At 43.2% G+C, this 22,637-nt stretch overlaps 1 protein-coding gene across 2 annotated transcripts in view; it reads left to right on the plus strand.

Moving 5' to 3' along the window:
- Positions 1-22,637, plus strand: part of NFXL1 (nuclear transcription factor, X-box binding like 1) — a 133,609-nt gene that overhangs the window by 95,260 nt on the left and 15,712 nt on the right. For both annotated transcript variants that reach the window (XM_073645534.1, XM_073645533.1), the window contains exons 19-20: positions 532-601; positions 17,837-17,941. In XM_073645534.1, the coding sequence (XP_073501635.1) occupies positions 532-601; positions 17,837-17,941 (175 nt within the window). The remainder of the gene's footprint in view (positions 1-531; positions 602-17,836; positions 17,942-22,637) is intronic.

Raw genomic sequence — 22,637 nt, forward strand, 5'->3', positions numbered from 1 at the left:
CCGCTGCTGAATTGCCGGCTTTTCATTTTTCACTGTGAGCACTGTTCCCATCGATTTGGGCAATCACTGTAATGCCACAACCACCATGGCTGCGGCATTACAGTGAGTGGCAGACAATCCCTGCATGATTGGTGCTCTAAATAGCGCCAAACATGCAAGACAGGGACCCGAGCTCCCGCCCGAGCATCGCGCAAGTACTCGGCGAGCTCCGAGCATCTCGATTACTGTGAGTACCGAGCAGTGGCGAGCATGCTCGCTCATCACTACTAATAATATCTATTTGGCAGAAGTCGTTTGCTGCTTTGGAGGTGTGAGTGGCCCCTTTACCTTGGGCCTCAGTGCAGCTGCACAGGTTGCCCCAATGTTATGTCCGCCCCTGGGTGCGCTGACCCATCACTGCAGTGTGAGGCACGTTGGTGCATGGATGTTTTGCTCGCCTTTTCTTGCGCCGCTGGAAATCATGAGGATGATCATTGCGATTGTCAGTTTGTATTTCACAGTAATAACTTAATATCTTTTTCTTTGCTTTAGAAAACTGACTTTGGCTGATGACAATGAGAAGAATATGTTAATTTCATGCAAAAACCAGTGTCCAAAAGAGGTAAGGTCTGGCTGAGGATGGCTTGTCGTTTGGCTGAGGATGGCTTGTCGTTTGGCTGAGGACGGCTTGTCGTTTGGCTGAGGACAGCTTGTCGTTTGGCTGAGGACGGCTTGTCGTTTGGCTGAGGACGGCTTGTCGTTTGGCTGAGGACGGCTTGTCGTTTGGCTGAGGACGGCTTGTCGTTTGGCTGAGGACGGCTTGTCGTTTGGCTGAGGACGGCTTGTCGTTTGGCTGAGGACGGCTTGTCGTTTGGCTGAGGACGGCTTGTCGTTTGGCTGAGGACGGCTTGTCGTTTGGCTGAGGACGGCTTGTCGTTTGGCTGAGGACGGCTTGTCGTTTGGCTGAGGACGGCTTGTCGTTTGGCTGAGGACGGCTTGTCGTTTGGCTGAGGACGGCTTGTCGTTTGGCTGAGGACGGCTTGTCGTTTGGCTGAGGACGGCTTGTCGTTTGGCTGAGGACGGCTTGTCGTTTGGCTGAGGACGGCTTGTCGTTTGGCTGAGGACGGCTTGTCGTTTGGCTGAGGACGGCTTGTCGTTTGGCTGAGGACGGCTTGCCGTTTGGCTGAGGACTGCTTGCCGTTTGGCTGAGGACGGCTTGTCGTTTGGCTGAGGACGGCTTATCATCTTCCATGTGTTACTGTTCTGTAGGGCGTAGAGGGTAATTAAGCTGCAATTTACCCAGCATGAAAACACATCTGGGTCATAAATGTTTTCTCACCTCAATAGGGGAATATTTTCTGTTGTATTGCTCTCAAGATCTATATTTATTGTTCAAACTCCCCTGGGTCTAATAACTCCTCTAAAGTAACTCAGACCTGCTTCTATATACGCGCTGGCTAATTCCTTACATCTCTTACATCTCCTCATGGAGGAGCTCCAGCTCCTCCATGGTTGTCTCTGCTCGGTGTGATGTGGGCGGTCCTTCAGTGCTGCCAATGTGACCATTGTAACAACATCTCCCACAACCCCCTGCTTCTCCTCCACCATGCACAGATAATGATACCAAATATGTGTAATTTTTTGTTTGTTTTTCTTTTTACATGAAAAATGTGAAATAATTTTCCATTATTTTTTTCGTTCTTTATTTTACATTTTTGCACATTAATTTTTAACTTTTTTTAACCTAGTCCCAATAGGGTACTTGAACACTAAATGGTCTGATCACTGGACTATTTCATTGTATTAAACCTGTTAGCATTACACTGACAGGAGGCCTGTTAGACCCTGTTTATGGCAGGTCCTTAAAGGCCACCATGCCTGGCAGACACTAAGGTCAAAGTTTGAACTTGGGTTGCCACGACAACCATCAACACTTTGGGATCATGGTGCAGGGGTGCCAGTGGGGTTAAAGAGGGTGTCCCCCAACCTATCACTACTATCTAAATGCCACAGTTGCTATTGACAATGGTAAAACGACCAGGATCGGTGCTGCCACTTACTGGGCTGTTGCTGCAGAAGCTTGGCTGTCAGTTAAAGGGTTATTCCAAAAACAGCAAGTTCTCTTTGATCCATGGGATACGAGATAACATGTTGATTGGTGGGGGTCCAACCGCTGAGACCTACAGCAACGGAGCACAGGTCTGCATGCGCAGCCATTGCTTCATGCATTATCTATGAGGGAGCGGAGACTGCTCATGTGCACATTGGTTTCATTCAGGACAAGGCTGCGAGCCATTATGGTTCCACAGCCCTGATCTCTGGATTGCTGGTGGTCCTAGGGTTGGAACCCCAGAGATAATCTAGTTATCCCCTATTTAATGGATAAGGAATAACTTGATTTTGGTGGGTATAACCCTTTTAAGCCAAGCTCACACAGTGATCACACTGGCTCCTATGCCAGCACAATCACCATGATGTATTAGTATATCCAATTGCAGGAACATCAGGACCTATCAGTACAATATTCCTTTTTCACAATTATTCGTCCATTAACCGAGAAGGTGGGTCATGTGAATGAAGACAGCCTAACCTGTTAGTAGCCATAATACAGGTGTGTCTACCCGTAACCTTACCATCTCTTGAATTGGTTAGGCACTTGAATGTTTGTTTTTTTATAGGCTGTAACTGGCATCATAACCACTGGGTGACCGCACATACACATGTAGCATAAACATCTTGTGACAAAGTAGGCAGAAAATCATGTTTTTTGTTCTATTTGTTTTTTTTTTGTTTGTTTTTTTCAAAGATTATAATCTGTACACATTTCTAAGTGAAGAATGTCCCTCAGACTCTGTCATCCAGTATTGGTTATTGAATGCATCTACAATATGGAACCGCACTGACAAAGTTCTTGAAGCTCCCAGGTCTGGAATAATACAAATGAATCTTCTCATGTAAGCCGGGCAGCGCTTTAGGGGTTTCTCATAGTCTTTGACTTCTGATCTAATTAGTTTTTAAGTAAACTAAAAAGATATTTTCCGCTTAGTTGGGAGAGCTATTTTTGCAGTTATGTGCCAGCTGACCTCCCTGCTCTACTTAGACTATTTTTAAGGAATCAATAAGATAAAAAAAGGAAGCGTTTTATGCCTTTGGATTAGTTTATCAGATCTTGCACTAATGCATTAGGGAAGATTCTGAGCACTGGCAGACAATTATTTTGCCATTATCTTTGCTTCTTTTTCTGCTGGCATATTGGGGACTGTGTTTTTCGATAACATTGTTGAGTTTATTGAAGAATAATGTAAGTAGTCAAGCACAAAAGCGGGGCAGAAAATCCTAATGATAATCTGTTTAACTATAGCCAAGAAGAAAATCAACACTTGGGCTACAGTAAGTTTTGTTTTTCAACTTTACTTTTCACAAATGTTTTGGAAAATGTATGTAACATACCCATACGACTTGTTGAAGGGTTAAAATGGTCATTCGTTTCAACAAACTTTGTATAAATCGATAGTACAAAACTTTGTAATCTTTCTCCACTTGTGAACCAATTGTTCCCCTTCCTCTTGAAGTCGCCATCCACTCTGAAAAACAAGTCAAATTCAACTCAGACAGACTGTCAGCTAACTGAGGTATCAGGTTACAGAGCCTGTTAAAGGGGTTGTCGGATTTCACCCCCCCCCCCACCCCCTCCTCCCAGCGCAGGCTCTGTGCGCTGCAGGGATTCGCTGGTATGAGACCTGGTAACGGATGGTATGTATTATACATACCCCCGGCCAGTGGACACGGCCTCGCTCTCCATACACTTGTATTGAGTGAGGTTGCGCCTTCTAGTCAGACGTGCCCACTTGCCGTGTATGGAGCGAGGCGGCACTGAATGGCTCAATTCTATCTTGTGTAGATAGAAACATATGTCTTTTAAAGGGCATCTGTCAGTAGGTTAAACTCACCTAAACCATCTATATGGGAATGCAGGAGATTAAAAGGTAAATAAAATGATACCCTGATATTTGTGCTCCGATGTCTTATTCCAGAGAAATCCACAGTTTTCTTGTATGTAAACGAGTTAAGATCTATGGGCCGGACATAGATCTTCCTGAGACTCTGCCTCCAGATCACGTGTGCAATGAGACAGAAGTGTCCTGTCCGGGTCACATAACTAGGAGCAGAATCTCCACAGCAGTAAGCAATTTTGACAGGGTGCAAATGAGAGAGCCCAGCATTGTGTGCAGACTAGTGTTGAGCATTCCGATACTGTAATATCGGGTATCGGCCGATATTCGCGGTATCGGAATTCCGATACTTAATTCCGATACTTTTACAATATCGGATACCAGAATCGGAAGTTCCCATAATGCCTGCGCTCTGTAGTGTCTGTGAAGGATCACAAGTTGGATGGCAGCGCGATCCAGCCTGTCATCAGAATGCCATCCCAGCGGGGGAGAATTCTCCTGATTGTTTAAAAGCCGGCGGGCGGTATAAAGCCGCCGGCTTTTAAACAATCACACAGCCCCATACTGCTTCCCCGCAGCCTCCCACCCCGATCCTCCGCTCCCCTCGCCACCTCCCATCCCGATCGTAAGTTAGGACCGGGCGGGGAGCGCAGCTCCAAGGAGCGGGGAGTGAAGGACCCGGGCGGGGAAGCCGGCAGTGAAAAGACTTCACCACCGGCTTTCCCGTTCTGTGCTGCGCTTTCCCGCCGGTTATTTCAAATGAACAGCTGAGGTATCAGGTGATGCCGATCAGCTGTTCATTTGAAGTCGCCGCGTTGCCCTCAGAGGGTTCATGTGAGTTCATGCTTGACTGCATGAACTCACATGAACTTTCCCACGGCCGCACAGGTCAGCCTCACCTCCCAGACCCGTCATGATTAGTGTGTGTGCGGGGTGTGTGTGCGATGTGTGCGGGGTGTCTGTGCGATGTGTGCGGGGTGTGTGTGCGGGGTGTCTGTGCGATGTGTGCGGTGTGTGTGCGTGCAGGCAGACATAGGCCGATGTGACACTACTACTCCCATCGGCCTATGTCTGTCCCCCGTCCACTCCTGCCAGCAGGATCAGCTCGATGGGAGCAGTAGTTCCCATCAGACTGATCCTGCTATTTAAATTGCCCTACTGTGTCCCCAATAAATGTTAAATACATGTCATTGGTGGCCAGTGGTTACCTAAAAGAAATTAGTTCATACATTACCTGTCCCCGCCGATCGCCACCTAAAATAAAGTAAAAAATAAAAAACTACACCTATACTCACCTAGACACCTAATTCCCCGAAGCCATCGATTTCCTGTAATAAAATATAAAATAATAAACCACAACCTTATCCTTACCCCTCCGTAGTAGTCCACGAGTGTCCCACGAAGATCTCCAGTTCAGAGCAGCCACATAGAATGTGACCGCTCTGAACCGCTGCCGCCGCTAGAATGACAGCATAAGCGGGTTCACCGGAGTTCAGGCAGCGCTGCTCCGGTTAGCTGCTTTACGGCCCTGCTGTATCGTGAGAAATTCCCACGGTACAGCAGTGCCGTAAAGGAGGTCTCCGGAGCTGCGCTGCCTGAATGCACTCCGGTGACCTCAGTCAGTGGCTCCCGCTGCCGGGAGCGGACGTGTTCCCGGCAGCGTGAGCTTACAGCAGCCATGACAGCTGTCACCATCTCCAGATGTGACAGCTGTGCATGGGAGATCAGCGCAGGAACGTGGACAGGTAACTATTATTTTTAGTAAACTAAGAATTAAATAAAATTGTGTGTTTTATTTCAAATAAATTATTTTTTTCTGGGTGTAGTGTGTTTTTTCTTTTTAACACTTTGTAGGTTAGTAATGGGGGTGTCTTATAGACGCCCATCATTACTAACCTGGGCTTCATGGCAGCTGGCGCTGACATGAACCCCAGCCCTATTACCCCCTGCCACCGCACCAGGGCAGCGTGGAAGAGCGAGGCTAAGTGCCAGAGTTGGCGCATCCTATGGATGCGCCATTTCTGGGGCGGCTGACGACTGGTGTTTCTAGCCTGGGAGGGGGCTAATATTCATGGCACCCTTCCTGGGCTATTAATATCATCCCCCAATTTTATTTCATGAAATTCATGGAATAATTAAGAAAAAAAAGGGCTTCCCTATATTGTTGTGTCCAACCAGGTACAAATAGGCAGCTGGTGGTTGGGGGCAGCCCGTTCCTGCCTGCTGTACCTGGCTGGACCCAAATATAGTGCAAAGCCCCACGTCAATTTTTTTTTAATTATTTCAGGAAATTCATGAAATAATTAAAAAAAAATTATGGAGAAGCGCAGGCATACTTCCACTCCTCAGTGTCTGGCTGTGACGGCATCCAGATGAGCCGAGGTCATGTCCAATGAACTCAGCTCACCTCATGTACGTCACTGACAGCGTGGGAAAATTCTCCTGCACTCAGCACTTCAGCGTGAGAATTTTCCCACGCTGTCAGTGACGTGCATGAGGTGAGCTGAGTTCATTGGACATGAACTCGGCTCATCTGGATGACGTCACAGAGAGACACTGAGGAGCGCAAGCATGCCTGCGCTTCTCAGTGTCTGCGGGATGACAGGCTGGATGGCAGCGTTCTGCTGCGGTCCAGCCTGTCATCTCGATGTAGCAGAGCTGAAGCTGTCGTGGGAACCATGGAAAGGTAAGGATGAGGTTGCTTTATTACTTTACTTTTATTGCAGGAGATCGTTGGCTTCAGCTGGAATGGGCGTGATGGTAAGTATGGTTTAATTTAGAACAATAAAGGATTGTGTCTTTATTTCAATTAAAGGACTTTATTCTGGGTGTTTGTGTTTTTCTTTAACTTTGACTATGGGGTTAGTAATGGGGGTGTCTTATAGACGCCTCTCCATTACTAACCTGGGCTTGATGTCAGCTGGCATTATAAGCTGACATCAACCCCAACCCTATTACCCCCTGCCACCGCACCAGGCCAGCGTGGAAGAGCGAGGCTAAGTGCCAGAATTGGCGCATCCTATGGATGCGCCATTTCTGGGGCGGCTGACGGCTGGTGTTTCTAGCCTGGGAGGGTGGCAATATTCATGGCTCCCTTCCTGGGCTATTAATATCAGCCCCCAGCTGTCTGCCTAGCCTGTGCTAGCTATTAAATTAGGGGGGACCCCACGTCATTTTTTTTGGGGGGTTCCCCCATTTTAATAGCTAGTAAAGGCTAGGTATTCAGCTGGGGGCTGATATTAGTAGCCTGGGAAGCTCCGTGGGTATTACCCCCTTCCCAGGCTTCAAACATTTGCCCCAGCCGTCTGCTTAACCTCCGCTAGAGACTAAAATTATGGGGGATCCCACGCCATTTTTTTTTAAATAAATCCTTTATTTTAACACTAAATGACAACTACAGTAATCAACACTATCACTGTACTTCATATATATGTGACTGACATGTTTCTATCTATCTAATCTATGTGTGATTCTCTATTCTTTCTATTCTAAATTGTCGGGTACAGATGCTGAATTGCCGGCCGGCTTTCTTAAAGAGACGGTGCATGAAAACACTATTATTTTTTTAAATAAATCCTTTACACTAAATGACAAGTACAGTAAGCAACACTGTCACTGTACTTCATATATATGTGACTGACATGTTTCTATCTATCTAATCTATGTGTGATGCTCTATTCTTTCTGTTGTAAATTGTCGGGTACCGGTGAATGCCGCTGATGAATTGCCGGCTTTTCATGTCATTCTACATTATTCTTAGTTGTTTTACTTCATGTAGAATTAACCTACAAGGAAAGAAAGGGTTTATTTTCATTCCGATATTTGTGTCCCATTGACTTGCATTGGTTTCCGGTATCGGAATCGGCGATATCCGATACTTTTTGGGTATCGGCCCGATCCAATCCGATACGATATTTCCTGATATCGGAAGGTATCGCTCAACACTAGTGCAGACACGTTTTTACAATAAAACTTGATTCCTGGAAAACCCTTTCAACGTAAACTGGAACTAGCGCACATTTGGAAGATCTTTCTGCAACTCATTAGTTCTGTATTTTGGGTTTATTTTACCACTAAAATGAACATTTCATCTCTAATGATATTAGTCACAGTGAATCTGTTTTACCTTTACTGTAGACAAATGAGTATTATGGCAAAGGTCATATGGATACAATTGTTACATTTTGGTAATTTCTTGGCTCAGTCACCACAATCCTTTACTTTGTACATCTGGAGAAATAATACTATCTATTACCGGCTTTACAGCTAACTCTGGTAGTTATAAAGAATTTTCAACTGCAAAAAAAAAAAAAAAAAAAAAAAAAGTAAATTGGCGTCCTGGAAGACATTACCTGCCGTGGTGTCAGATTAGCACAAAGCATGTTCTCGCATAAATTGCCAGAGGGCACATCGTGCCTTGTAAAGTATGTACAGACAGTTCATAGTTTGTGTCTGAGATACATTTTGTCTTTTTCTATTAAGACAAGGTCCAAGTGTTTAACATATGTGTGAGAAAGTTCTTCTAGATCATCTGCTAGTGTTAGAAATAGATAATGGCTCGTCTGTACATTTTTCCGTTGCAGTGAAAGTCTTCAATCTTGTTTCCGATAATCAAGAAATTGAGAACCCTAAACTTTTTTTTCTGCGTATACAGTAGCTTGCGAAAGTATTCACCCCCTTGGCTTTTACCTATTTTGTTACATTACAACCTGTGTTTAAATAACTTTGTAATCCAGTTTGTGTGTAAGACATCAGCACAAAATAGTCTAAGAAAGTGAAGTGAGAAAAATTACAGGCATACATTTAAATTTATGGGATCAAATAACTAAAAATTGGCATGTGCATGTGTACTCTCCCCTTTTGCTATAAAGCCCCTAAAAAATTCTGGTGCAAGCAATTAATTTAATAAGTCACATGCTCAGTGAAATGACTTCCACCTATGTGCAATCTAAGTGTCACATGTCTGTGAGTATATACACTTTACCTTTTCTCAAAGGCCACAGAGGCTGCAACACCATTAAGCAAGAGGCACCACTGACCAAACAACACCATGAAGACCAAGGAGATCTACAAACAAGTCCGGGACAAAGTTGTTGAAAAGTACAAATCAGGGTTGGGTTATAAAAAAATATATATATCTCAATCTCTGATTATCCCCTGGAGCACCATCAAATCTATTATCATGAAATAGAAAGAACATGGTACCACAACAAACCTGCCAAGAAATGGCCGCCCACCAAAACTATCAGCCCGGGCAAGGAGGGCATTAATCAGAGAGGCAGCAAAGAGACCAAAGGTAGCCCTGAAGGAGCTGCAGCGTTCCCAAGCAGAGACTGGAGTATCTGTCCATACGACCACAATAAACCATACACTCCATAGAGGTGCATTTCTAGAAGAGTGGGCATTAAAAAACCTTTACTTTACAATTTTTGCGTGTAAGGCTTGTTTTGAATTTGATGAGTGCGAGACTCCCCAAATGTATGGAGGAAGGTGCTGTGGTCAGATGAAACCAAAGTTGAACTTCTTGGCCACCAAGGTAAATATTTGTCTGGCACCAAACCAACACTGCTTATCACTCCAAGAACACCATCCCCACAGTGAAACATGATGGTGGCAGCATCATGCTGTGGGGATGTTTTTCGGTAGCAGGGACAGGAAAAATGGTCCGAGTCGAGGGGAAGATGGATGGTGCAAAATACAGGGATATTCTTGAGCAAAACCTGTTTCAGTCTGTCCGTGATTTGAGACTGGGACGGAGGTTCACCTTCCAACAAGACAATGACCCTACGCATACTGCTAAAGCAACAATTGAGTGGTTTAAAGGGGAAACGTGTAAATGTTTTGGAGTGGACTAGTCAAAGCCCAGATCTTAATCCAACTGAGAATCTGTGGTCAGACTTGAAAATTGCTGTTCACCAGAGGTAACCATCTAACTTGAAGGAGCTGGAGCAGTTTTGCCTTGAGGAATGGGCAAAAATCCCAGTGGGAACATGTGGAAAGCTCATAGACACTTATCCAAAGCGACTTGCAGCTGCAAAGGGAGGCTCTACAAAGTTCTGACTTTAGGGGGGGGTGAATAGTTATGCACACTGAAGTTTTCAGTTTTGTCCTATTTTTGTTGTTTGCTTCGCAATAAAAAGAAAACCTAATGTTCACACTTATAGGCATGTTCTTTACATGAACTGATGCAGACCCTAAAAAAAAAACAATAATTCCAGATTGTGATGTAGAAAAACACGAAAAATGCCAAGGATGGTGAATACTTTCATAAACCACTGTAACTGTATGATAGTCTTCATTTCTCAAAAAAGGGAAATCAGACGTTTTCTGCAATAAAGCATTCAGATTTTATTGGAAGCTGGATTTTTTTTCTTCATTGTAAGTAGACAATTGCCCACAGCCTAATAAGTGACACATTGTTGAATTCAGTGTCTCAGCCCCTACCTCATGCTGCACTCAGATTACATAGCAAAAGCTGCTGATAGATTTCCTTTAAAGAATAGTCAGGCTGGCTTTATAAAAGGCTTTCTTTGCAAAAGTGCTATATTTTTAGCTTTGGTCTATATGCCCACTTTTGCTAAGTTATTGCAATTACACGTTTTGTTATACCCATGTTTCCTTTTGTGTATTGGAACAACAAAAAAAACAGAGAGGAAAAAAAGGCGAATTGAACATAATTTCATCCAAAACCTCAAAAATGGGCCGGACGAAATTGTTTACACCTTTTGTGCACTTGTGGCAAGTAACAGGTGTGGGCAATATGAAAATCACACCTGAAACCAGATAAAAAGGGGAGAAGTTGACGCAATCTTTGCATTGTGTGTCTGTGGGTGCCACTTTAAACATGGACAACAGAAAGAGAAGAGAACTGTCTAAGGACTTGAGAACCAAAATTGTTGAAAAAGATCAAGGTTGCAAGTCCATCTCCAGAGATCTTGATGTTCCTTTGTCCACGGTGCGCAACATAATCAAGAAGTTTACAACCCATGGCACTGTAGCTAATCTCTCTGGACATGGGCAGATAAGCAGCCCCAATCAAGTTCCAAAGAAATTCAAGCTGTCCTGCAGGCTCAGTGTGCATCCATGTCAGCGCGAACTATCCGTCGACCTTTGAATGAAATGAAACGTTATAGCAGGAGACCCAGGAGGACCTCACTGCTGACACAGAGACATAAAAAAGCTAGACTGCAGTTTGTCAAAATGTGAGGCGGAGTCCCTTCTTTGCACATTGCTCTCCTAGCGGTGGGGCTCAGGAAAATGGCCGCCGGAGGCAACGCATGCTCAGATTTAGATCTCAGCTTAATGACTCCGCTCCTGCCTTGCGCCACTAACATTTTCTTGAAGCCCACTGCCGAGACACCCCATTCCTCCCAGTCCAGTCCCAGCAGCATCGGCCCACGCCTGCCGCCGCCGGCTTCTTGCAGCGGCAACCCTGCCTCCTGGGATCCCCTACCGGTAAGTTGAATTTGGACTGTAAGACAAAAGCCCATTTAATACATTAAAAAAAAAAAAGTTTTTATTTTCCTCCTAAAAATTTGGAGTGCGTCTTATGGTTTGCAAAATATGGTTTGGTCAGTTTGCCTTTTTTCCTCTGTTTTTTTTTCTGTTCCAATACACACAAAGGAGATAAACAAAACGTGTAATTGCAATAATTTTCTGGAGAAATAGTTCATTTTCTGGAACTATTTCAAGGGTGCCAACATTTTCAGCCACTACTGTATATGTATTACTAATGGCACAATATAACATGCTGAATTCCATTGGTGACCGCTTCCTTTTTGATCACTCAGGCTATGGCCCCACTATCAGTATTTGGTCAGTATTTTTTCTCAGGAGTGGGAGCCAAAACCAGGAGTGGGTGATAAATGCAGAATTGGTGACTTGTTTGTATTATACCTTTTCTCTGATTGTTCCTCACCTGGTTTTAGCTCCCACTCCTAAGAAAAAATACTGACCGAATACTGATAGTGGGGCCGTGCCCTCAGAGTGAGTGTGTACTCTACTCAGTTCAGATGGGTTGGATATTTTTTGGCTTGTTCTATGGACTTTTGATGAGAATCATGTTAGTTGGTGCCACGTTGTGAGGTCTGCTCATGCAAGGTCACCATTACATCCAACGTCTTCCTTCTGATATTGCTCCATGCCTAATTCATTGCGACCTAATAAAGAAATCTATTTTATCTAGTGTGAACTACTTCATATTATAAAGCTGATGTAACTTATTCTTCATTGGTGTTAACCTACACGGCTACACATGTTCCATTCCAGCCTACAGTCATGTGGACCTTAGATGGACACTACTCCTTGGTTTTAGAGACTGCTTGCCTTGCGAGGCTTATTTTCATCAAGCTAAATTTACACTTCCTTGTTTCTCATTGAAGAACTAAGGGCTCGATTCATTGAGATTGGGGTTTTGTGCGCCAGTCTTAATGAAGGAGAACGCTGGAGTAAGATGCACCAAATTCATTAAGGGGTGTTTGCTTCTTTAGTGAATTTTGAAACATCTTTCAACTGCAGTGCACCATCTCCAGAAATGTCCATTGCTGTTGTAATCTACACCACTTTTGGGACAGCTGGCCGAAATAAAAACGCTAAAAGTCTTATAACTTCATGATGAATGTTTTTTTGCTTTTCTTTTTCTTACATTTCATCCTGCCTGGGATATATTTTAATCTCTTTTGGTATTTTTTTTCCTCTTCTCTCCTTGGTCTCAGTCTTCAAAAAGTTGAAAAAAAAATTGTTTCTATCATTGCTCTATTTTCATTAGACTTTACCTTCATCACAGCCTTATGTTAGTTTTTGAAGATATTTATGGCAAACTCATCCCATATTTGTTCTTGGGTATGTTCTTATGGGCGGTATACGTAAAGGATCTTTTGTTGCGAAGTTTCATGCTGAAAACCAGCCGCGTATTTACAGTAAGATCGATGTTAATGAGATTTTATAGCTTATGTTGCAAGGTAAGACGACGGCGTAAATTGACCAGCTCACTGTCAATTTATGCTATGGCTACCAATGCGTGTTTTATCCTTTGCAATGGGTGGGGAAGCCACAATTTTTCTATAATGGAATCCTGCTGTTTGACATCTGCAGAGAAAAGGTCCCATGAAAACATATCCTGATAAAATTGAGATCTAGCAATTGTATTGGCAAGCCCACCATAGACGGTGTTTTTTTTTTTGTTTGTTTTTCTCCAGCAGTTTCTATCATACAGTACTTTTTTGAACTTTATTATCAACCCATGAAGTGCAAGGACCAGCAGATTCTTCCAGAAGTGGAATTGATTTTTGTAACATTATTCTGCTTTTGCAAAAGCATCCGTAATAAGTTATATGAATAAGGGTTGTCCAAGTCACATCTAATCAGTATTTTTGTACTGGCAGAACATAGTGATGCCTTCACATCAACATGTTATGTCTCATCTGGTGAGGTGGATCCTTGGGACCCTTAGTCCAGATAAGAGAAGTAATTATACAATACAGACGTATGGCATTAATGCAGCTGGGAGATCCAGATGGACCAACAGAAGCTGTTCTGGCAGAACGGCAATAGGATGAGCAATATGGAATCATGGGATCCGATGGAGCATAGTTGAGTTTACAGCAACAGGCATAAGAGTTGTCAGGGCTGTGGAGTCGGTAAACCAAACGTCCGACTCCTTCATCAAATGTAAGGCTGTGTGCCCACGATGCAGAAATGCTGCATATTTTTTCCGCTTCTCCCTGGCAGGAAAAACGCATGCGGATTTTACATGCGTTTTTCCCGCCAGGTAGAAGCGTTTGTGAAGAGTTTTTGCATGCATTTGTGCATGCGGGTTATCAAGCGCTTTTCCAAGCGATTTTAGCATCACTTGGAAAAGTGCTTGACAACTTGGTCACACTATATAAACCCATGCAACCGGCATGGATTTATATAGTGTGACCAAGTAATAGTTAAAAAAAAAAAAAAAGAATAAGAACGGTAAAAAATAAAGATTATACTTACCTTCCGATGTCCTCCCGGTGTTTTCTCTGCTGCTTCCGGTGTCTTGTGCGGCTCGCGGTGGTGTGAAGGACCTGCAGTGACGTCATTGAGTCATGTGACTGATCACGTGACTCAATGACGTCATGGCAGGTCCTTCACAACAACGCGACCCATACAGCAGACCAGACGGAGGGGAGAAAACACCGGGAGGACATCAGAAGGTAAGTATAATCTTTATTTTTTATTTTAAATTCTTTTTTTTTTACAGTTTCTATGGTACCCAGGTCTGGATGAGAGTCTCCTTTCCTCCAGACCTGGGTACCATCCGCACATTGAACCGTGTGCAGATGCAGTGATGCGTATGTCACGCGGTCCAATGCAAGTCAATGGCGGCGATTATGCTGCGTTTCTGCAAAATGAATGGACATACTGCGTATTTTTCCGCAATGATAATCCGCAGCGGAAATTTCCGCAGCATGTGCACAGCACATGCGGATTATCATTGGGGGCCATGGGGCACGCATTACCAAGCGTTTTTTAAGCGTTTTTGTTGCGGAAATTCCGCAGCAAAAACGCTTGAAAAACGCATAGTGGGCACTGCAGCCTAAGTGATAAATTTACTGTAGTAAAATGGTAACATCAGGCATTTCATCACCATTATGATACAATAATCAAACTATTTAGAGAAAACATAAAATACATTTATTGGAGTACAACTTTAGAACACAAAAAAACTTTAATAAATTGTAACTATGCAATATACTATATACAAAAGGCAAATCCACACTAAGAAGAATTCAAATTCCCCCTAGATTCAAGAAAAAAAAAGCACAGCAAAAAGGGGCAGCAGTATTTACCTGCCCAGATCTTCAGAACTAAATGCACTACCAGGGTGCAGCAAACCCATATAAAGATGGTGGCTACACAGGTGCAAAATACTGATGAGACAACCACTCACAACCTACCATTTCATGGAGGGGGTGACTGCTAGTATTTGAATTGCACACAAAGAGGCTTGTAAAGGGTGCTGTTCACACCAAGGTAGTGCACAGTATCCGGCTTACAGCCTATTAGTTACGCCCATACTACTAGATTAGGCGTGCTGCCCGGTACTATCCAAGTGCACCCCATGGGAACAGACACCCCAGTTTATAATGCCAGCACTGATGGGCCCGGCTGAACCCTGGAATAAAAAAGTGCAAAAATTAATATATATAATATATGAGGTATTAGTCTATAGTTTGGCCAAAATACGCAAGCTCGTAACCCGCGACAACGGTCCTCATGCTTACGAGTCCCTATGCTAAACACAGAAAGCAAAGCCACACTAAGAAGAATTAAAATTCCCCCAAGATTCAAGAAAAAACACAGCAAAAAAGGGGCAGCAGTGTTAACCTGCCCAGATCTTCAGAACTAAATGCACTACCAGGGTGCAGCAAACCCACATAAAGGCTACAGAACAGATTCATCTCAACTAAAAGCCGAGATCCTTAGATCAGGAACAGAACAGACATTTATAGGACATTTCATAACTTTCCCAAATTCTTATGAAAAAACATTCAGCACATCGTACTACTGCACTCAATTTATTTTATATTTTAGTGGAGCTTTATACTGACTCCACCAAAATGGGCACCGACTCCACGACTTCGGCGCCACAGCCCTGGTTGTAATCCACAAGAAAGTGGAGGAGACTCATCAAATAAGAACCTGTTAAACTACTGAGTTGCAGAGGAGTTTCAAAGGCAAAGCTGGTTTGTCGATGTAGCATATTAATGGAGCTAGAAGATTCGGTGAAGCAGAATTGAGTTGCACAATGGCAACAGTACAGCAGTTACTGAGAAATGGAGCAGAGCTGGGTTAGTCATAAAGACCAACACTGAACGGACCAGCAGAGCTACCATGCAGTGCAGCAGATCTGAGTTTGTCAGAAAGCCTTGATAAAGCCAGAAGGCACGGTAGCAATGTGGACACCCAACTACCTGAATACTCAGAGGCCTGAGTCATCCTATAAGGCCTGAGCGCATGTCGGGAACAACAACCAGAAGAACAGAGGCACGCTTTGGAAGGATGAGGCCTCTGCACTGGATCCAGGAAAGGTGAAGAATGACACCAGTCATAGTCCATGTCAGCCCATCGTAAATTGTGTCTCTTGAACCCAGTGGAACACCAAAACAGGCAGAAAATGGAGTTTTATCACTAACCCATGGATTTGTGTAACTATATACAGACACATGCAGTATGATTGCTTTTGTGAACTGCCTGCCCAACTGCGTCTCACCCGCAACTGGTTGACAATCACTGGTCTAAATGATCTTTGTGGAAATATGGCATTTCTGTATTATTGTCCCTGCTAAGATCATTACAGAATGTAACGGACAGGTTTACTGCGTGCTTGACACAACGTTTCCCACGGAGTTCGCCTCCAGAAAAGTCCTGAGGAGCCTGTGCAAATACTTAGGCCAGAATCCATGAGGAAACAAGTGTTATTGGAGTGATGAGTGTGTGGCAATTAGCGGCGTACTTTGGCACTGGTGGATTGGAGCGTTGTGGAGCCTAGCTGCGGAGATGTCATTATTACCCTTCTCCAGACATGAACTATTTGTCTTGGCTGCAGTTGTGATATTTCTTTTACTTTTATGGTTTGTACTTGACCAGAATTTCTTTTCCATCATGCTGGAGCAGGCCTCTTCATATTCAAGACCTCAACATCGTGAAAGGTCTTTCCTTTGCATTTTCACATGGTGTCATTTGATGGAAGCTGCCAGATTTCCTGTGGAAGGAAGCCGTAGATATCGGGCGGTATTAATGTAATCGCTTCAGACTACATTTCCATCTGGACTTGACACTGAATCATGCTTTTCCACTCAATTTAGAACGAAGATTCAAATAATGTAGAACACATGATTGATTGTAAATCGTATTGAAGGTTTGACGTTCTGTAACGCTAATATTTTATATATTTATTTACACACATTAAGGATAAAAGATTTTTAGTGTAGGGCCCATCCTTTAAATTTGCTCCAAAGAGTAAGGACATTGCCGTCTATTTCTCCTTTTTATATTTATGTATCAGATCTGTTAAAATTGTTGCCGACTTAAATAACTTTCAAAAAGTTCAGGCATACTCACCTGTTGTCATCCCAAGTGATCCAAAGCCGACCATTCTGGTGGTTTGCACTGTCATAGGACCACTGAAGCTTGCGATCGGCTGCAGCGGTCAGGTGACTAAAACAGTGCTTCATCAGAGAAATATCCAATACTGTGCCGTTATAGTCATATACATGAAAGTGAGAGATTTACATTTTTTTTTGTAAGAATCGATGTAAATACTTTTATGCCCAAAAATGACAAAAGTATTCTTGGAGTGATACCTTTATTGGCTAACCAGAAAGAAAAAATTCAAGTTAGCCAATAAAGGTATCACTCCGAGAATATTTTTGTCATTTTTGGGCATAAAAGTGTTTACATCGATTTTTCTGGCTAACACAGTACCACAATATAATTTTAAAATGGCAAGAATGAAATTTCATTGTATGCTTTTGCCCATTTTTCAGGAAATTAAAAGATACTGGTCTTATTTTTGTATATATTAATACCCAATCGTTACCACAAAATGATTAATAAAGATCAAATGTTGAATAAAAAAAATATATAGGCCGTTAGGATGTATTGTTGTGAGAAGATGATGTGGAAATGTAGGAATCAAAGGTCTTGGTTGTGAATGGGTTAATGGCATAGTAATATATCAGCCTAATATAAAAAGTAATTGCCCCCTGACGTCTTCTGGTGCAGTGTAGGTGGATAGTGGCTCCTCTGGATCGAAGGGACCCCAATTCATCAGCATGTGGGATACAATATAACTTGCAGGGGCCATTCTCTTATTTATTTGGGCTACTAAATAACAAACTTTTTAATCATTCTGCTTTGTGACCTTCTAGCTGCCATGTGGACATCGCTGCAAAGAGATCTGTCACCAAGGGAATTGTTTGCCCCATTGCACCCAGAAAGTTAAACTGAGATGTCCGTGCCGTAGGATTAAAAAGGTGAGTACTGTGCTCCAAAATATCTCATTATATTCTTACAGTATGGTCAGATAATGTAAAATAATGACCAGATTCACAATAAATGACATGGGATAGCGTGTAGATCACTTAAACTGCCAGCGCAGACGCTGCCCAAACTATACAATCAATGTAATCTTTCGTCTTGTAAGTATCTTTGCAGCTATTTCTTATAACTTCGCAGAGTCTTTTTGGCACTTAAAGGGAATCTGTCACTAGGTTTTTACTTTGTAATCTGACAACCGAATGATGTAAGGACTGAGACCCTGATTCCAGCTATGTATCACTTTGTTTACTGGGTGCAGCAGTTATGATAGAATCCCTGTTTTCTCTGCTGTAGATGCAGCAGTGCTCAGAACGCTGAGCCCTGTATAACCCTGCCCACACTACTGATTGGCAGCTTCCTGTGTACAATGTATAGTGACGGAGGTGTACGATGTATATTGATCAGTGGTGGGGGTGTCGTTGGACTACTACGCACAAGGGCAGCTTGTCCTGAAGTGATAATCTCCTGCTAATAAGACACTGATTTTATTGAAACTGCAAAACACAGCCCAGTAAGTCGCTGGAATCAGGGTCTCTTTCCCTACATGATGGTGCTGTCAGATTACATAGCAAAAGCCTGTTGACTGACTCCCTATAAAGAATAAGTATCACCAGTCTCCGACTGCCCTTTTTTTATTTAATAAAACAGTGGGTAGCCCCAGATTGATGATTTGTCAATATATAATCCAGTACCAAAACCTCACAGGAGTATCCTTAAAGGGGTATTCCCATCTCCAAGATCCTATCCCAATATGTAGTAGGTGTAATAATAGTAATATTAGCAAATATCTCCAATTAGAAATGTAGTATATTTTTTCTGATTCGCTATGTCTCTTTCCTCATGTGCAGAGCATCGCAGGACCTTAGGTATCCATGGTTACATCCACTGATAGTCACAGTTAGTTATCTAGTTGCTAGTGGTCGTAACCATGATCCAGATATGTAGTGCGAGATCCTGCAACCTTCCGCCACCACTGTCGCACTGATAGAGGGATATGTCGCTCTTTCCTCTAGTCTAGCACAGCAGCGTACTTTCTTAAAGTGAACCTGTCACCTTCACAAATGCTGTTTAACTGCAGATTTAGGGTTAATCTTCAGGTAAATAGTGTTACAATGCTCCTGGGCCGCCTTACTGAAAGTACATCTAGCTAGAGAAAATTAACTTACTTCCTCACAGGAGTCACCGGCTTTCAGTCATAGAGGCGGGTCTGCAGAGGCTACAGTCAGCACTCAGTACACAGCGAGTGATTGCTGTAAGCACAGCCCGACATTTTAATTAACAGCACGCTATGCACATATACATATATGCGTTTTTCAAGTGTTTTTGCCGCGGAATTTCCGCAGCGAAAACGCTTGGTAATACGTGCCCCATGGTCCCCAATGATGATCCGCATGTGCTGTGCACATGCTGCGGAAATTTCCGCTGCGGATTATCATTGTGGAAAATTAATTTTGCGGACACGCAGCGTAATTGCCGCCATTGACTTGCATTGAAACGCTTAATATCCATGTCAGCACATTTGTACACACGGATAATATGCGTTTCTATTAGTGTTGAGTGAGTATGTTCTGTCCGAGTATGCTCGGGCCGAGCTCCGAGTATTTACAGCTGCTCGGTGATATGGTTGAATCGCTCCCGTGTGCATGATTTGCAACTGTTTGATAGTTTTATTACATGTGAGGAATGTGTAAGAAATAGACATCCCTCACATGTAATAAAACTGTCAAACAGTTGCAAATCATGCACACGGGAGCGATTCAACCATATCACCGAGCAGCTGTAAATACTCGGAGCTCGGCCCGAGCATACTCGGTCAGAACATACTCACTCAACACTAGTTTCTATGAGCGGATGGTACCCGCGTTTAGAGAAGAGGAGACTCTCCTCCAGACCCAGGTGCCATAGAAACTGTTAAATAAAGAATTTAAAATAAAAAAATACATTATACTTACCTTCCGATGTCCCCCGGCCTCCTCAGCGATGCGTCCGGTCTATTGTATGGGTCGCGGTGGTGTGAAGGACCTGCCATGATGTCACTTAGTCATGTGACAGGTCACGTGACGGCTGACGTCGGCAGTCGTGTGACCTGTCACATGACTCAATGACGTCACCGCAGGTCCTTCAACACCACCGCGACCGATACAACAGACTGGACGGAGCGGAGAAAATACCGGGGGCCATCGGAAGGTAAATATAATCTTTATTTTTTACCATTCTTATTCTTTTTTTTTTTTTTTTTTTTTTCAACTATTACTTGGTCACACTATATATGCCGGTTGCATGGATTTATATAGTGTGAACAAGTTGTCAAGCACTTTTCCAAATGATGCTAAAATCGCTTGGAAAAGCGCTTGATAACCCACATGCGAAATGCAAGTGAAGAACGCTTGACAAACGCTTCTACCTGGCAGGAAAAACGCATGTAAAATCCGTTTTTCCTGCCAGGGAGAAGCGGAAAAAATCTGCAGCATTTCTGCATCGTGGGCACATAGCCTCAAAGTGTTGGGGTGTGCTTACAGCCGTCACTCACAGTACAGTAAGTGGTGCTGGGAGCGGAGGATTTAACCGCTCCTTGCACACTTTCATGACTGAAAGCCGGCATCTCCTGGGAGCAATTAAGTTCATTCTCTCCCATTCCGGCGTTTTCCAAGGTGACTGGTTACCTTTTAAGCTGTTGCCAAACATAACATCATTATAGCGGTGACTGTTTAGCAACAGCCTAAGAAAGTATGCGGCAGCGCTGGGTTAGTGGAAAGAGCCAGATCTTATTCTTTCACCATGAGAGCAGCAGTGTAAAGTTGTGGGATTTCATGCTGCCAGGATCCCCCAACCCAGAAGTTCAGGCTGGAATTTGCTAGAAAGTCTGGCCCTATCTGAGTACATTAGGGCTACCTCTGTGAGGTTTTGGTGCTAGATTATATTTAGAAAATTTCACCAATCTGGGACTGCCCATTGTTTTATGAAATAAAAAGACAGCCCCTGATTGGTGATAGGTACTCTTTAAATGGTCTGTTTTGTCAACAAACTTTGCATGAATCAATTACAAGTGCATATATGAAACTTTGTGAAATATTTTTTTTTCCTGCACTTATAAGCCACTTAAGAACCATTTCTTCTCCCTCCACACCGCTTCCTGAACAAATCATTAGCTCTGAAGGAAAAAAAAAAAACTAAAATCTATCATGGTTCATAACCACGGGAAGGATCAGATTACATTTGCCTATGAAAGTCTGTGGAGAAGGGAGAAAGAGGCAGGGAGACACTGACCCATGCTTCTGCTTTCTAGTTAGTGTTTTTCTCGCCCCATTACTGGACTCACAGCTACCCTTCTCAGTACTGCTGTATAATGTCCTCCATGCTGATGCTCTTTCTGAGTATGTGCTATATAAAGATAGTAGAGCCGGAATCCCTCATACTGTCCGTGTGCAGTACATCGAAGATATCATAGCGAATAGGCTCAGCCTACTAGCTAAGAGAGAACTGAAAATTAGAGAGCGAGGCTGCAAAAGGAAAAACGAATAAAAAATACTGGAAAAAAAATATGCAAGAGTCATATAACAGCCAGTAATGATGTTATTCCACATGTACAGACATGAGAGCCTGTTATCAAAAGTCGGGTAAGCTTTATACAACTGCACTTTCAAAGTGCCTTCAATATGTCTTGAAGGTTTGAGGGTCCAGGTTCTGACACCCACCAATCACTGAAACAAAGGAGGAGAAGTGCTCAGCTGAGCACTGCTGTGAAGTCTATGGAGCCGTTCTTCATTCTATTTTGCGGCACATATAATAGGCAATAGGCGTGTAAGCAGCGGCTCTGAAGTCAGCGCGTGGATTTCCTGTGTGCCTCTAATCTTGATATCGGCCCTTGTCCTGGTTTTCCCCTTTTTGATGATTCCTTACAGTGATTTATTGCCTTCTGTCATCAGACTAAATCTCTAATCGAACAAGTCTAAAAAGCCATGAGCATCACGATCTTTAAACTGTTTTCCAGCACTTCTGTATCCTGAACAAGTAATCTGAGGCATTCTCCAAGTGTCTTTGTGGCTTGGTACTGTGCCACGCTGTACAAAACAAAAGATCTAATGATGGGAACAGTATTAAACGTCCATAGGAAAATGCAGGCCGTTCTCATTGTATAGCTGGCAGGTCCAAATCAGGCTGAGCCCACACAGTAAACTATACTCCTGTACAGAGGCGGAAATATACTTTTCCATATTAGTCATAGTTTTTTCTATAGGTTTTATTGTAATTTTTTTTACAGTTGGATATGTGTTGTTTAAAAGAAAGCCATACATTTGATGGATTAAAAAATGTTTTAACCTCTTCAGCAGAGGGAGCCATTTTTTCTGTCAACATAGCCTTGAGGGCTTTTTATTTATTTATTTTTTTACAGCCCTTGAACCTGCTGTGGTTTGATCTTATGTATTATGAAATTGAAAAACTCCTATGAATCTCAGCCACAGCCTGGGCTCGTAGGAGAACCAAGATGCAGGCTAAATGGTTAAACAGAAGCATTTGCTGATGTTGGAGGCAGGTGCCGACAATGTAACACAGCTGGCACCTGCCCTGCATGGAGCGAGCTGTATACACATGCACCCTGATGCTGATGTACATGTACCATGGGGTGCACAA

Source organism: Phyllobates terribilis, unplaced genomic scaffold, assembly GCF_046119375.1.
Source record: "Phyllobates terribilis strain yellow unplaced genomic scaffold, ASM4611937v1 Scaffold_1__5_contigs__length_1240528914, whole genome shotgun sequence".
Taxonomy (NCBI): domain Eukaryota; kingdom Metazoa; phylum Chordata; class Amphibia; order Anura; family Dendrobatidae; genus Phyllobates; species Phyllobates terribilis.